We start from the raw sequence: 15,444 nt of genomic DNA, 5'->3' as shown, positions 1-15,444 counted from the left end.
CACCCAGCTGGTTACTAACTGCTAACCCGTCTAGGGTCACCCAGCTGGGTTACTAACTGCTAACCTCTAGGGTCACCCAGCTGGTTACCTAACTGCTAACCCGTCTAGGTCACCCAGCTGGTTACTAACTGCTAACCCGTCTAGGGTCTACCCAGCTGGTTACTAAACTGCTAACCCGTCTAGGGTCACCCAGCTGGTTACTAACTGCTAACCCGTCTAGGTTCACCCAGCTGGTTACTAACTGCTAACCCGTCTAGGGTCACCCAGCTGGTTACTAACTGCTAACCCGTCTAGGGTCACCCAGCTGGTTACTAACTGCTAACCGTCTAGGGTCACCCAGCTGGTTACTAACTGCTAACCCGTCTAGGGTCACCCAGCTGGTTACTAACTGCTAACCCGTCTAGGGTCTGTCCCAGCTGGTACTAACTGCTAACCTGTCTAGGGTCACCCAGCTGGTTACTAACTGCTAACCCGTCTAGGGTCACCCAGCTGGTTACTAACTGCTAACCCGTCTAGGGTCACCCAGCTGGTTACTAACTGCTAACCCGTCTAGGGTCACCCAGCTGGTTACTAACTGCTACACCGTCTAGGGTCACCCAGCTGGTTACTAACTGCTCACCCGTCTAGGCTCACCCAGCTGGTTACTAACTGCTAACCCGTCTAGGGTCACCCAGCTGGTTACTAACTGCTAACCCGTCTAGGGTCACCCAGACTGGTTACTAACTGCTAACCCGTTCTAGGGGTCACCAAGCTGGTTATAACTGCTAACCCGTCTAAGGGTCTGTCCCAGCTGGTTATAACTGCTAACCGTTCGAGGGTCACCCAGTGGTTACTAACTGCACCCGTCTAGGGTCACCAACCCAGCTGGTTACTAACTGCTAACCCGTCTAGGGTCACCCAGCTGGTTACTAACTGCTAACCCGTCTAGGGTCACCCAGCTGGTTTACTAACTGCTAACCCGTCTAGGGTCACCCAGCTGGTTACTAACTGCTAACCCGTCTAGGGTCACCCAGCTGGTTACTAACTGCTAACCCGTCTAGGTCACCCAGCTGGTTACTACTGCTAACCCGTCTAGGGTCCCACCCAGCTGGTTACTAACTGCTAACCCGTCTAGGGTCTGTCCCAGCTGGTACTAACTGCTAACCCGTTTCTAGGGTCACCCAGCTGGTTACTAACTGCTAACCCGTCTAGGGTCACCCAGCTGGTTAGTTAGTATGTTCTGTCTGTCTCCTCAGGAAACTCCTGGAGAAAGAGTTGGAGTCCGTCGGCATCAGGCTTAACCGCTCAAAACCTAACATCTACTTCAAGGTCAGTTTCTCCATCACATCCCTCCCGTTCCCTGCTCTACTAGAGCTGCTAGAGCTGCTAGAGCTGTCCCACAGAAGAGTGGAGGCTGTTATAGCAGCAAAGGCGGGACCAACTCCATATTAATGCCTTCCCAGAAGAGTGGAGGCTGTTATAGCAGCAAAGGCGGGACCAACTCCATATTAATGACTTCCCAGAAGAGTGGAGGCTGTTATAGCAGCAAAGGCGGGACCAACTCCATATTAATGACTTCCCAGAAGAGTGGAGGCTGTTATAGCAGCAAAGGGGGGACCAACTCCATATTAATGACTTCCCAGAAGAGTGGAGGCTGTTATAGCAGCAAAGGGGGGACCAACTCCATATTAATGACTTCCCTGAAGAGTGGAGGCTGTTATAGCAGCAAAGGCGGGACCAACTCCATATTAATGACTTCCCAGAAGAGTGGAGGCTGTTATAGCAGCAAAGGCGGGACCAACTCCATATTAATGACTTCCCAGAAGAGTGGAGGCTGTTATAGCAGCAAAGGGGGGACCAACTCCATATTAATGACTTCCCAGAAGAGTGGAGGCTGTTATAGCAGCAAAGGCGGGACCAACTCCATATTAATGACCATGGTTATGGAATGAGATTTTGGACGATCACGTGTCCACATCCTGTTGGTTATGTAGTGTGTGTATGATGCTGGTATGTAGTGTGTGTATGATGCTGGTATGTAGTGTGTGTATGATGCTGGTATGTAGTGTGTATGATGCTGGTATGTAGTGTGTATGATGCTGGTATGTAGCGTGTGTATGATGCTGGTATGTAGTGTGTGTATGATGCTGGTATGTAGTGTGTTTATGATGCTGGTATGTAGTGTGTGTATGATGCTGGTATGTAGTGTGTTTATGATGCTGGTATGTAGTGTGTTTATGATGCTGGTATGTAGTGTGTGTATGATGCTGGTATGTAGTGTGTTTATGATGCTGGTATGTAGTGTGTGTATGATGCTGGTATGTAGTGTGTTTATGATGCTGGTATGTAGTGTGTGTATGATGCTGGTATGTAGTGTGTATGATGCTGGTATGTAGTGTGTATGATGCTGGTATGTAGCGTGTGTATGATGCTGGTATGTAGTGTGTGTATGATGCTGGTATGTAGTGTGTTTATGATGCTGGTATGTAGTGTGTGTATGATGCTGGTATGTAGTGTGTTTATGATGTGGTATGTAGTGTGTTTATGATGCTGGTATGTAGTGTGTGTATGATGCTGGTATGTAGTGTGTTTATGATGCTGGTATGTAGTGTGTGTATGATGCTGGTATGTAGTGTGTTTATGATGCTGGTATGTAGTGTGTGTATGATGCTGGTATGTAGTGTGTTTATGATGCTGGTATGTAGTGTGTGTGTGTATGATGCTGGTATGTAGTGTGTGTGTGTATGATGCTGGTTATGTAGTGTGTGTATGAAGCTGGTATGTAGTGTGTGTATGAAGCTGGTATGTAGTGTTGTGTATGATGCTGGTTATGTAGTGTTGTGTATGATGCTGGTATGTAGTGTTGTGTATGATGCTGGTTATGTAGTGTGTGTATGATGCTGGTATGTAGTGTGTGTATGATGCTGGTTATGTAGTGTGTTTATGATGCTGGTATGTAGTGTGTGATGCTGGTATGTAGTGTGTGTATGATGCTGGTATGTAGTGTTGTGATGCTGGTTATGTAGTGTTGTGATGCTGGTTATGTAGTGTGTGTGTGATGCTGGTATGTAGTGTGTGTGTGATGCTGGTATGTAGTGTTGTGTATGATGCTGGTATGTAGTGTTGTGTATGATGCTGGTTATGTAGTGTGTGTATGATGCTGGTATGTAGTGTGTGTATGATGCTGGTTATGTAGTGTGTTTATGATGCTGGTATGTAGTGTTGTGTATGATGCTGGTATGTAGTGTGTGTATGATGCTGGTTATGTAGTGTGTATGATGCTGGTTATGTAGTGTGTATGATGCTGGTATGTAGTGTGTGTATGATGCTGGTATGTAGTGTTGTGATGCTGGTTATGTAGTGTTGTGATGCTGGTTATGTAGTGTGTGTGTGATGCTGGTATGTATTGTGTGTGTGATGCTGGTATGTAGTGTGTGTATGATGCTGGTTATGTAGTGTGTGTATGATGCTGGTATGTAGTGTGTGTATGATGCTGGTATGTAGTGTTGTGATGCTGGTATTTTGTGTTCAGCCCAAGAAAGGGGGAGGTCTGTCCTATAACTCCATGGTTCCTCTGACGATGTGTTCTGAGAAACTGGTCCAGCTCATCCTCCACGAATACAGTATCCTTCAGCCGCTACAGACACACTAACTACAGACACGACACTAACTACAGACACGACACTAACTACAGACACGCTACTAACTACAGACACACTACAGACACGCTACTAACTACAGACACGCTACTAACTACAGAAACACTACTAACTACAGACACGCTGCTAACTACAGACACGCTGCTAACTACAGACACGCTGCCAACTACAGACACACCACTAACTACAGACACACTACTAACGACAGACACACTACTAACGACAGACACGCTACTAACTACAGACACGCTACTAACTACAGACACACTAGCTACAGACACGCTACTAACTACAGACACACTATTAACTACAGACACACTACTAACTACAGACACGCCGCTAACTACAGACACGCCGCTAACTACAGACACACCGCTAACCACAGACACACTACTGACACGACTCTAACCACAGACACGCCGCCAACTACAGACACGCCGCCAACTACAGACACGCCGCCAACTACAGACACGCCGCCAACTACAGACACGCCACTAACTACAGACACGCCGCTAACTACAGAAACACCACAGTATCCTTCTGCTGCTACAGACACACTGCTAACTACAGACACACTACTAACTACAGACACACTACTAACTACAGACACACCACCAACTACAGACACACCACCAACCACAGACACACTACAGACACGACACTAACTACAGACACAAGACTGACTACAGACACACTACCAACTACAGACACGACTGACTACAGACACACTACCAACTACAGACACAATACTAACTACAGACACGCTACTAACTACAGATACGCTGCTAACTACAGACACATTACTAACTACAGACACACTGCCAACTACAGACACAACACAAACTACAGACACATTACTAACTAAAGACACGCTACCAACTACAGACACAACACACACTACAGACACGACACTAACTACAGACACACTACCAGCTACAGACACGCTACTAACTACAGACACAATGCTGGCTACAGACACACTACCAACTACAGACACGACACCAACTACAGACACACTACCAACTACAGACACGACACCAACTACAGACACAACACAAACTACAGACACAATGCTGGCTACAGACACACTACTAACTACAGACACGCTACTAACTACAGACACGCTACTAACTACAGACACGCTACTAACTACAGACACGCTACTAACCACAGACACAATACTGACTACAGACACACTTCCAACCACAGACACAATACTGACTACAGACACACTTCCAACTACAGACACGCTGCTAACTACAGACACGCTGCTAACTACAGACACAATACTAACCACAGCCACAATACTAACCACAGCCACAATACTAACTACAGACACACTACTAACTACAGACACACTACTAACTACAGACACACTACTAACTACAGACTAACTACAGGCACACTACTAACTACAGACACACTACTAACTACAGACACACTACTAACTACAGACACACTACTAACTACAGACACACTAATAACTACAGACACGCTACCAGCACAAACCACAGACACCAGACCAGCACTGTCACTAAAGACACCACCTACCTCCTCAGAACAGTAGGTAGAACCTTAACGATCCACCTCAGAACAGTAGGTAGAACCTTAACGATGCACCTCAGAACAGTAAGTAGAACCTTAACGATGCACCTCAGAACAGTAAGTAGAACCTTAACGATGCACCTCAGAACAGTAAGTAGAACCTTAACGATCCACCTCAGAACAGTAGGTAGAACCTTATCGGTCCTCCTCAGAACAGTAGGTAGAACCTTAACGGTCCTCCTCAGAACAGTAGGTAGAACCTTAACGATCCACCTCAGAACAGTAGGTAGAACCTTAACGATGCACCTCAGAACAGTAGGTAGAACCTTAACGGTCCTCCTCAGAACAGTAGGTAGAACCTTATCGGTCCTCCTCAGAACAGTAGGTAGAACCTTAACGGTCCACCTCAGAAATCTTCAATGCGGAGGTTCTGTTCCGAGAAGACAGCACTCCTGATGACTTCATCGACGTCATAGTTGGGAACCGTGTTTACATGCCCTGTTTATACGTACGTATCTGATCTATGTTCTAGCTCTATGTTTATACGTGTCTGATCTATGTTCTAGCTCTATGTTTATACGTACCTGATCTATGATTTAGCTCTGTTTATATGTACCTGATCTATTATCTAGCTCTATGTTTATACGTACGTACCTGATCTATTATCTAGCTCTATGTTTATACGTACGTACCTGATCTATGATCTAGCTCTATGTTAATACGTACCATGTTCTATATCTGTACCAGCCCACAATGAATATGTAGTGGTGTGTGTGTGTGTGTGTGTGTGTGTGTGTGTGTGTGTGTGTGTGTGTGTGTGTGTGTGTAGGTCTACAACAAGGTGGATCAGATCTCCATAGAGGAGGTGGACCGACTGGCTCACGAACCCCACAGCGTCGTCATCAGGTCAGAAACTACCCTGTCTGTCTGTCTGTCTGTCTGTCTGTCTGTCTGTCGTAAGCAGAGAACTGAGTGTGTGTGTGTGTTCTCTCTCTCTGACTGTGTGTGTGTGTTCTCTCTCTGACTGTGTGTGTGTGTGTGTTCTCTCTCTGACTGTGTGTGTGTGTGTGTGTTTAGCTGTGGGATGAAGCTGAATCTGGACTACCTGTTAGAGAGGCTGTGGGAATACCTGGCACTCATCTGTCTTTACACGAAGAAGAGAGGAGGTACACACACACACACACACACACCCCCGTATACTGAGAATGCGTCATGTGATTGTGTTGTTTCCTGCTATTGGTTGATGTTGGTAGCTCCTCCCCATATATATCTGAGTATGACATCAGCCATTTAACCTCTCTGGGGTATGTGGGACATCAGCCATTTAACCTCTCTGGGGTATGTGGGACATCAGCCATTTAACCTCTCTGGGGTATGTGGGACATCAGCCATTTAACCTCTCTGGGGTATGTGGGACATCAGCCATTTAACCTCTCTGGGGTATCTGGGACATCAGCCATTTAACCTCTCTGGGGTATGTGGGACATCAGCCATTTAACCTCTCTGGGGAACGTCCCACCTGCGGGACACAGCCAGTGAAATAGCAGGGCAATTTCAAAGCGGAAAATTCAAAACAACCAAAATCTCATCATTCAAATTTCTCAAACATACGACTATTTTACACCATTTTAAAGATACACTTCTCCTTAATCGAACCACGTTGTCCGATTTCAAAAAGGCTTTACGGCGAAAGCAAAACATTAGATTATGTTAGGACAGCGCCTAAAAAATAAAAAGCCACAGCCATTTTCCAAGAAAGGAGAGACGTCACAAAAACCAGAAATACAGCTAAAATTAAGCACTAACCGTTGATGATCTTCATCAGATGACACTCCCAGGACTTCATGTTACACAATACATGTATGTTTTGCTCGATAAAGTTCATATTTATATATTTTTTTAAAACATTTTACATTGGCCCGTAATGTTCAGAAATGTTTTTCCTTCAAAAACTTCTGGTGAATGAGCACATCAATTTATAGAAATACTCATCATAAACGTTGATAAAATATTAAACTGTTATTCAAAGAATTATAGATAAACATCTCCTTAATGCAACCGCTGTGACAGATATTTAAAAAGCTTCACGTGGAAAGCAAACTTTGCAATAATCTGAGTACAGCGCTCAGAAAACAACAGCAGGCAATATAGATACCCGCCATTTTGGAGTCATCTGAAATCATAAATAGCATTATAAATATTCACTTACCTTTGATGATCTTCATCAGAATGCACTCCCAGGAATCCCAGGTCCACAATAAATGTTGTTTTGTTCGATAAAGTCCATCATTTATGTCCAAATACCTCCTTTTTGTTAGCGCGTTCAGTAAGCTACTCCAAATGTAGGAAGCGTGACGAAAATTTCACGACGAAAAGTCCCCAAAAAATTATATTTACGTTCGTAGAAACATGTGAAACGATGTATAGCATCAATCTTTAGGGCCTTTTTAACATAAATCTTCAATAATATTCCAACCGGACGATTCCAATGTCTTCAAAAATGTAATGGAACAGAGCTACCTCATCGCGCCACTGAACTCATGTCCTATTCTGAGTCACCAACTTCCAGGCCTTCTTGTTCGCTCTCTGTTCACTGTAGAAGCCTAAAACAATGTTCTAAAGACTGTTGACATCTAGTGGAAGCCTCAGGAAGTGCAAAATGAACCCTAAGTCACTGTGTGTTAGATAGGCAATGACTTGAAAAGACTACAGGCCTCAGATTTCCCACTTCCTGGTTGGATTTTTCTCAGGTTTTTGCCTGCCATATGAGTTCTGTTATACTCACAGACATCATTCAAACAGTTTTAGAAACTTCAGAGTGTTTTCTATCCAAATCTACTAATAAAATGCATATCCTACCTTCTGGGCCTGAGTAGCAGGCAGTTTAATATGGGCACACTTTTCATCCAGAATTCCCGAATGCTGCCCCTTAGCCTAGTGAAGGTAAAGTGCACTAGATTTTCAAATTGTCGCATACTATTTTACTTTATTTTTTCTCAAACTGAAACAGCCCACTATTTAGGATGCAAGGGTATTCAGAAACGGACACAGGCACACACTCAAACACACACACACACACACTCGCGCGCACACACACACACACACACACACACACACTCGCACACACACACACACACACACACACTCGCGCACACACACACACACACACACACACACTCGCGCACACACACACACACACACACACACACACACACACACACACACACAGCAATTCCATCCTAAACACACTCTCTCCCTCGCTGTGTTTAGAACCCCCTGGTGTCTCCCTCGCTGTGTTTAGAACCCCCTGGTGCCTCCCTCGCTGTGTTTAGAACCCCCTGGTGTCTCCCTCGCTGTGTTTAGAACCCCCTGGTGTCTCCCTCGCTGTGTTTAGAACCCCCTGGTGCCTCCCTCGCTGTGTTTAGAACCCCCTGGTGTCTCCCTCGCTGTGTTTAGAACCCCCCGGTGCCTCCCTCGCTGTGTTTAGAACCCCCTGGTGTCTCCCTCGCTGTGTTTAGAACCCCCCGGTGCCTCCCTCGCTGTGTTTAGAACCCCCTGGTGTCTCCCTCGCTGTGTTTAGAACCCCCTGGTGTCTCCCTCGCTGTGTTTAGAACCCCCTGGTGTCTCCCTCGCTGTGTTTAGAACCCCCTGGTGTCTCCCTCGCTGTGTTTAGAACCCCCTGGTGCCTCCCTCGCTGTGTTTAGAACCCCCTGGTGTCTCCCTCGCTGTGTTTAGAACCCCCTGGTGTCTCCCTGGTGTCTCCCTCGCTGTGTTTAGAACCCCCCGGTGCCTCCCTCGCTGTGTTTAGAACCCCCTGGTGTCTCCCTCGCTGTGTTTAGAACCCCCTGGTGTCTCCCTCGCTGTGTTTAGAACCCCCTGGTGTCTCCCTCAATGTGTTTAGAACCCCCTGGTGTCTCCCTCGCTGTGTTTAGAACCCCCTGGTGCCTCCCTCGCTGTGTTTAGAACCCCCTGGTGTCTCCCTCGCTGTGTTTAGAACCCCTGGTGTCTCCCTCGCTGTGTTTAGAACCCCCTGGTGCCTCCCTCGCTGTGTTTAGAACCCCCTGGTGCCTCCCTCGCTGTGTTTAGAACCCCCCGGTGTCTCCCTCGCTGTGTTTAGAACCCCCTGGTGTCTCCCTCGCTGTGTTTAGATCCCCCTGGTGTCTCCCTGGTGTCTCCCTCGCTGTGTTTAGAACCCCCTGTTGTCTCCCTCGCTGTGTTTAGAACCCCCCCGGTGTCTCCCTCGCTGTGTTTAGAACCCCCCGGTGTCTCCCTGGTGCCTCCCTCGCTGTGTTTAGAACCCCCCGGTGTCTCCCTGGTGTCTCCCTCGCTGTGTTTAGAACCCCCTGGTGTCTCCCTCGCTGTGTTTAGAACCCCCCGGTGTCTCCCTCGCTGTGTTTAGAACCCCCCGGTGTCTCCCTGGTGCCTCCCTCGCTGTGTTTAGAACCCCCTGGTGTCTCCCTCGCTGTGTTTAGAACCCCCCCGGTGTCTCCCTCGCTGTGTTTAGAACCCCCTGGTGTCTCCCTCGCTGTGTTTAGAACCCCCTGGTGTCTCCCTCGCTGTGTTTAGAACCCCCTGGTGTCTCCCTCGCTGTGTTTAGAACCCCCCGGTGTCTCCCTCGCTGTGTTTAGAACCCCCCGGTGTCTCCCTCGCTGTGTTTAGAACCCCCTGGTGTCTCCCTGGTGTCTCCCTCGCTGTGTTTAGAACCCCCCGGTGTCTCCCTCGCTGTGTTTAGAACCCCCCCGGTGTCTCCCTCGCTGTGTTTAGAACCCCCTGGTGTCTCCTTGGTGTCTCCCTCGCTGTGTTTAGAACCCCCTGGTGTCTCCCTCGCTGTGTTTAGAACCCCCCGGTGTCTCCCTGGTGTCTCCCTGGCTGTGTTTAGATCCCCCTGGTGTCTCCCTCGCTGTGTTTAGAACCCCCTGGTGTCTCCCACGCTGTGTTTAGAACCCCCCGGTGTCTCCCTCGCTGTGTTTAGAACCCCCCGGTGTCTCCCTCGCTGTGTTTAGAACCCCCTGGTGTCTCCCTCGCTGTGTTTAGAACCCCCCGGTGCCTCCCTCGCTGTGTTTAGAACCCCCCTGGTGTCTCCCTCGCTGTGTATAGAACCCCCTGGTGCCTCCCTCGCTGTGTTTAGAACCCCCTGGTGTCTCCCTCGCTGTGTTTAGAACCCCCCGGTGTCTCCCTCGCTGTGTTTAGAACCCCCTGGTGTCTCCCGTTGAATTGTGGTCTTGTTGTTTCAGAGAGGCCTGACTTCAGCGACGCCATCATCATGAGGAGAGGAGCGTCTGTTGAACATGTGGTGAGCTGAACACACACACACACACACACACACACACACTGACAATCCTGGCTTTGAACCCAGGTCCTCGGGCACCAGACTGTGTTAACCCGCTGAGCTTAAAGCCTTAACGACGGTCTCTCTCTCTCTCTCTCTCTCTCTCTCTCTCTCTCTCTCTCTCTCTCTCTCTCTCTCTCTCTCTCTCTCTCTCTCTCTCTCTCTCTGTCTGTCTGTCTGTCTCTCTCTGTCTGTCTCTCTCTGTCTCTGTCTCTCTCTCTGTCTGTCTCTCTCTGTCTCTGTCTCTCTCTCTCTCTGTCTCTCTCTCTCTCTGTCTCTCTCTCTCTCTGTCTCTCTCTCTCTCTGTCTCTCTCTCTGTCTCTCTCTCTCTCTGTCTCTCTCTCTCTCTGTCTCTCTGTCTGTCTGTCTCTCTCTCTCTCTCTCTCTCTCTCCCTCTCTCCCTGCAGTGCCATCGAATCCACAGAACGTTAGCCAGCCAGTTCAAGTACGCCCTGGTCTGGGTAAGTTAGCAGCGACCCCAATGCTAGCAACGTTGGGTTATAAAACACTGGATCTTTCTTTCAGTACTCCATTTTGTGACTTGTCTTCCTGTTGTTGTTGTTTTCCTTCAGGGAACCAGCACCAAGTTCGACCCCCAGCGGGTGGGACTAACCCACGTCATGGAGCACGAGGACGTCATTCAGATCGTTAAGAAGTAAAACGGCTCTTCGGGATTGGACCGATGACGGGCTTGGTGGGAAGAGTTAGTTAAACGGGCCTTCTGATTGGATCGATGACGGGCTGGGTGGGAAGAGTTAGTTAAACGGGCCTTCTGATTGGACAGAATACAAGATGGGTGGGAAGAGAGTTAGTTAAACAGGCCTTCTGATTGGACACAATACAGGATGGGTGGGAGGAGTTAGTTAAACAGGCCTTCTGATTGGACAGAATACAAGATGGGTGGGAAGAGTTAGTTAAACAGGCCTTCTGATTGGACACAATACAGGATGGGTGGGAGGAGTTAAAAACCAAACAGGAAGTTGATTTATCCAGAACCAGTGTACAGTAGATTTCTAAAGTCCTGATTTCTTATTTCGCGTTTGAAACAACAAAAACAAAGAATAACCAATCAAGAACCAGATGCGATCTGAGGACAGGAAGCAGAATATTTTTATCTTTTGTTGACATTGAAACGCATCCAGAATGAAAAGGGAAAAACTAAATAAATTCTAAGAACTTGAAACGGGGACAGTCTGTGGTTTTATGTTTTTCCATTGGTTGTAATTTGTGTGAGATGAAGGTGTTGAATTGAAATGACAAGATGTTAAAATGGTCCAAGGTGAAGTTTCCCCTCGAAGGTACAAAGCGCTGGTGTCAAATCAAATTAGAAAGGCAGTCAATTCAGGAAGTGAACTTTAAATAACAATTTAAAATTTGGAAAAAATAATATATTTTCAACGACGTCAAACTGAGCAGTAAAAAAAAAGTATTTATTTATTTTATATCCATTTTTTCCTTTTTGAAATGTTTAATTAAAAATCACTTCCTGAATTAACTGCCTTCAATTCAAATTGACCCCAGTCCTGTTAGGTACAGATCTAGGATCAGTCCTGTTAGGTACAGATCTAGGATCAGTCCTGTTAGGTACAGATCTAGGATCAGCCCTGTTAGGTACAGATCTAGGATCAGTCCTGTTAGGTACAGATCTAGGATCAGCCCTGTTAGGTACAGATCTAGGATCAGTCCTGTTAGGTACAGATCTAGGATCAGTCCTGTTAGGTACAGATCTAGGATCAGTCCTGTTAGGTACAGATCTAGGATCAGCTCCCCCTAATCCTGAACCAATTAGTTGGGGGGAAAAAATGCAAAACTTTCCCAAGATCAGCACCTCGGGGAAGCTTCACCCTAAAACCAGACGAGAGACGGCTAGAGGGGATTACTGAAAGGTGTGACGAGTCCTTTTGTGCTGGAAAACTCTGGGTCTGGTTTCAACACGTTTTAATATGGGGTTTGTTTTATTTTTACAATCACTTTACAAGTGTCAGGAAGAGATTTGGATTATCTTTTGGTGATCTTCACCTCTGACTAGTTGAACATTAACAGATAAATGCCCATATAGTGTGTGTGTGTGGTGTGGTGTGGTGTGTGTGTGTGTGTGTGTGTGTGTGTGGTGTGTGTGTGTGTGTGTGCCAGGGTAATGTTAAAGCTGTCTGAGGTAGAGGAAGGTTCACAGTGCAGCAGAAGGACTTGTGTCAGAAGAGTTTGACTCTTGAAGAAGTTGTTCCAGTCTGGACGTAAGTAATGTAACTTTTTATTCTCTCTCGGAGAATCAAATCAGAATTATTTACAAAGCACCTTACTGGGGAGGCATTTCAACGTGCTTAAACAAATTACAAAAAGGTGAGAAAGATTTACAAAAAACAGTACATTTCTTAAAATGTTAAAACAATAATGAAATGATGGTGAACCTGAGAGACAATGCTTAACAATGAGAGAGAGAGACAATGCTTAACAATGAGAGAGAGAGACAATGCTTAACAATGAGAGAGAGAGACAATGCTTAACAATGAGAGAGAGAGAGACAATGCTTAACAATGAGAGAGAGAGACAATGCTTAACAATGAGAGAGAGAGAGACAATGCTTAACAATGAGAGAGAGAGAGACAATGCTTAACAATGAGAGAGAGACAATGCTTAACAATGAGAGAGAGAGAGACAATGCTTAACAATGAGAGAGAGAGACAATGCTTAACAATGAGAGAGAGAGACAATGCTTAACAATGAGAGAGAGAGAGACAATGCTTAACAATGAGAGAGAGAGAGACAATGCTTAACAATGAGAGAGAGAGAGACAATGCTTAACAATGAGAGAGAGAGACAGTGCTTAACAATGAGAGAGAGAGAGACAATGCTTAACAATGAGAGAGAGAGACAATGCTTAACAATGAGAGAGACAGAGAGAGAGAGAGAGAGAGAAGAGAGAGAGAGAGAGACAGAGAGAGAGACAGAGAGAGACAGAGAGAGAGAGACAGACAGAGAGAGACAGAGAGAGAGAGAAAATAGATAGGATGACTAAATGTATCCTAAGTAAAACCACAGCTATAAAAGGCGTCTTAAAGATTTTTTTCTTTAATAAATATCTACATTTTCTGAGCTAGATAGTAATGTTTAATATACTCCGTTTCAGGAGCGGTAACAGAACGCTGAATCCAAGACTTCAGAGTTTCAATACTGTAGCACTTAATGTTTTTATTGTTTTTATTTATTTTATTTCACCTTTATTTAACCAGGTGGCTAGTAGAGAACAAGTCCTTTATTTAACCAGGTGGCTAGTTAATAAGAACAAGTCCTTTATTTAACCAGGTAGGCTAGTTAATAAGAACAAGTTCTCATTTACAACTGCGACCTGGCCAAGATAAAGCAAAGCAGTTCGACAACATACAACAACACAGAGTTACACATGGAGTAAAACAAACATACAGTCAATAATACAGTAGAAAAATAAGTCTATATACAATGTGAGCAGATGAGGTGAGATAAGGGAGGTAAAGGGGAAAAACAAAAGGCCAATGTATGAGACCTTCAGTATGGTTTTTAAACCAGTGATGTATATATAGACACTAGATAACTGATTAGGACCCGGTGGATTCAAAGCCTCTCATTGGCCAATTCATCTGCATTCTAGGGTTTATATAGATCACTGGTTCTAACACACCTATTATCTATAATAAACTGATTTGGCTGAAAGCCGTGGTTTATCAGACTGTATACCACGGCTATTATATCACTGTTCTAATTCAAATCAATTTTCAAATCACATTTATTTATAAAGCCCTTCTTACATCAGCTGATATCTCAAAGTGCTTTTACAGAAACCCAGCCTAAAACCCCCCAAACAGCAAGCAATGCAGGTGTAGAAGCACGGTGGCTAGGAAAAACTCCCTAGAAAGGCCAAAACCAAGGAAGAAACCTAGAGAGGAACCAGGCTATGAGGGGTGGCTAGGAAAAACTCCCTAGAAAGGCCAGAACCAAGGAAGAAACCTAGAGAGGAACCAGGCTATGAGGGGTGGCTAGGAAAAACTCCCCTAGAAAGGCCAGAACCTAGGAAGAAACCTAGAGAGGAACCAGGCTATGAGGGGTGGCCAGTCCTCTTCTGGCTGTGCCGGGTGGAGATTATAACAGAACATGGCCATAATTGAGTTGTTAACCAGTTTTATAAATACCAATAAGGCACCTTGGGGGGGTTTTGTGGTTTATAGCTAATATACCACGTCTATAAGGGGCTGTATTCAGGCACTCCTCGTTGAGTCGTGCCTAAGAACAGCCCTTAGCCGTGGTATATTGGCTATATACCAGAGCCCCTCGTGGCTTATTGCTTCATTATATTGTCCAGAAACTCTAGCGGCCGCTCGAACAATGAAAAGAAATGTCTTCCGATAGTTACCACAGCCACAAAGTCAAAATATCGTAAAAAATAATCAATGAAATGTTGCTTTAAAAAAATTAAATTATGTTCAAGGTTAGGCGTAAGGTTAGCGGTATGGTTAAGGTTAGTGGTATGGTTAAGGTTATGTTTAAAGACACATTTTATAAAAATGCGAGGTTAATGACTTTGTGGCTGTGGTAACTAGTGACGACCAAGCACAACTCGGATATAAAGTGTTTTTTTCTCAAAGTTCCCGGGATGTCACGTGTCCTACTTCTACACTCGGAAAACAACTTAATCATTACGAAACTTATATTAGAGCAAATAAGCCATTCCATGTTGTTTTATTAACCAAATTCGACACTCATTAACCTTCATATAAAAACTCCTCGCTTGGTGAGCGAGAAAACGGCACATGCTGGAAAAGACAGATTTATTTATTTTTTTGGGGGGGGTCGCAGTTATCCCCCTCGCTTCACCTTTTCCTCTCTGGTTGTAATAATTTGGGACCTGGAAATATGCTACCCCCCCTCGAATAAACTCTACAGAACAGAATGTGACTGATG

The 15,444-nt window shown here is 45.6% G+C and overlaps 2 protein-coding genes across 6 annotated transcripts in view; both read left to right on the top strand.

Annotated features, from left to right (window-relative positions):
• The window catches only part of drg2 (developmentally regulated GTP binding protein 2), a 28,112-nt gene extending 16,413 nt beyond the window's left edge, over nt 1–11,699 (top strand). For all 5 annotated transcript variants that reach the window (XM_029747680.1, XM_029747679.1, XM_029747678.1 and 2 more), the window contains exons 7-14: nt 1,236–1,308; nt 3,512–3,602; nt 5,594–5,691; nt 6,013–6,089; nt 6,261–6,349; nt 10,418–10,476; nt 10,920–10,973; nt 11,085–11,699. In XM_029747680.1, coding sequence (XP_029603540.1) covers nt 1,236–1,308; nt 3,512–3,602; nt 5,594–5,691; nt 6,013–6,089; nt 6,261–6,349; nt 10,418–10,476; nt 10,920–10,973; nt 11,085–11,171 — 628 coding nt within the window. In that variant the 3' untranslated portion in view covers nt 11,172–11,699. The remainder of the gene's footprint in view (nt 1–1,235; nt 1,309–3,511; nt 3,603–5,593; nt 5,692–6,012; nt 6,090–6,260; nt 6,350–10,417; nt 10,477–10,919; nt 10,974–11,084) is intronic.
• An 891-nt stretch (nt 11,700–12,590) lies between these two features.
• myo15aa (myosin XVAa) overlaps nt 12,591–15,444 on the top strand; it is a 197,368-nt gene continuing 194,514 nt past the window's right edge. The window contains exon 1 of the mRNA XM_029747703.1: nt 12,591–12,746. The gene's annotated coding sequence lies outside the window, so the exon portion shown is untranslated. The remainder of the gene's footprint in view (nt 12,747–15,444) is intronic.

This window comes from Salmo trutta, unplaced genomic scaffold (assembly GCF_901001165.1).
Source record: "Salmo trutta unplaced genomic scaffold, fSalTru1.1, whole genome shotgun sequence".
Taxonomy (NCBI): Eukaryota; Metazoa; Chordata; class Actinopteri; order Salmoniformes; family Salmonidae; genus Salmo; species Salmo trutta.
Note: the sequence above shows the minus strand (reverse complement) of the source record. Positions and strands in the feature narration are given on the sequence as shown.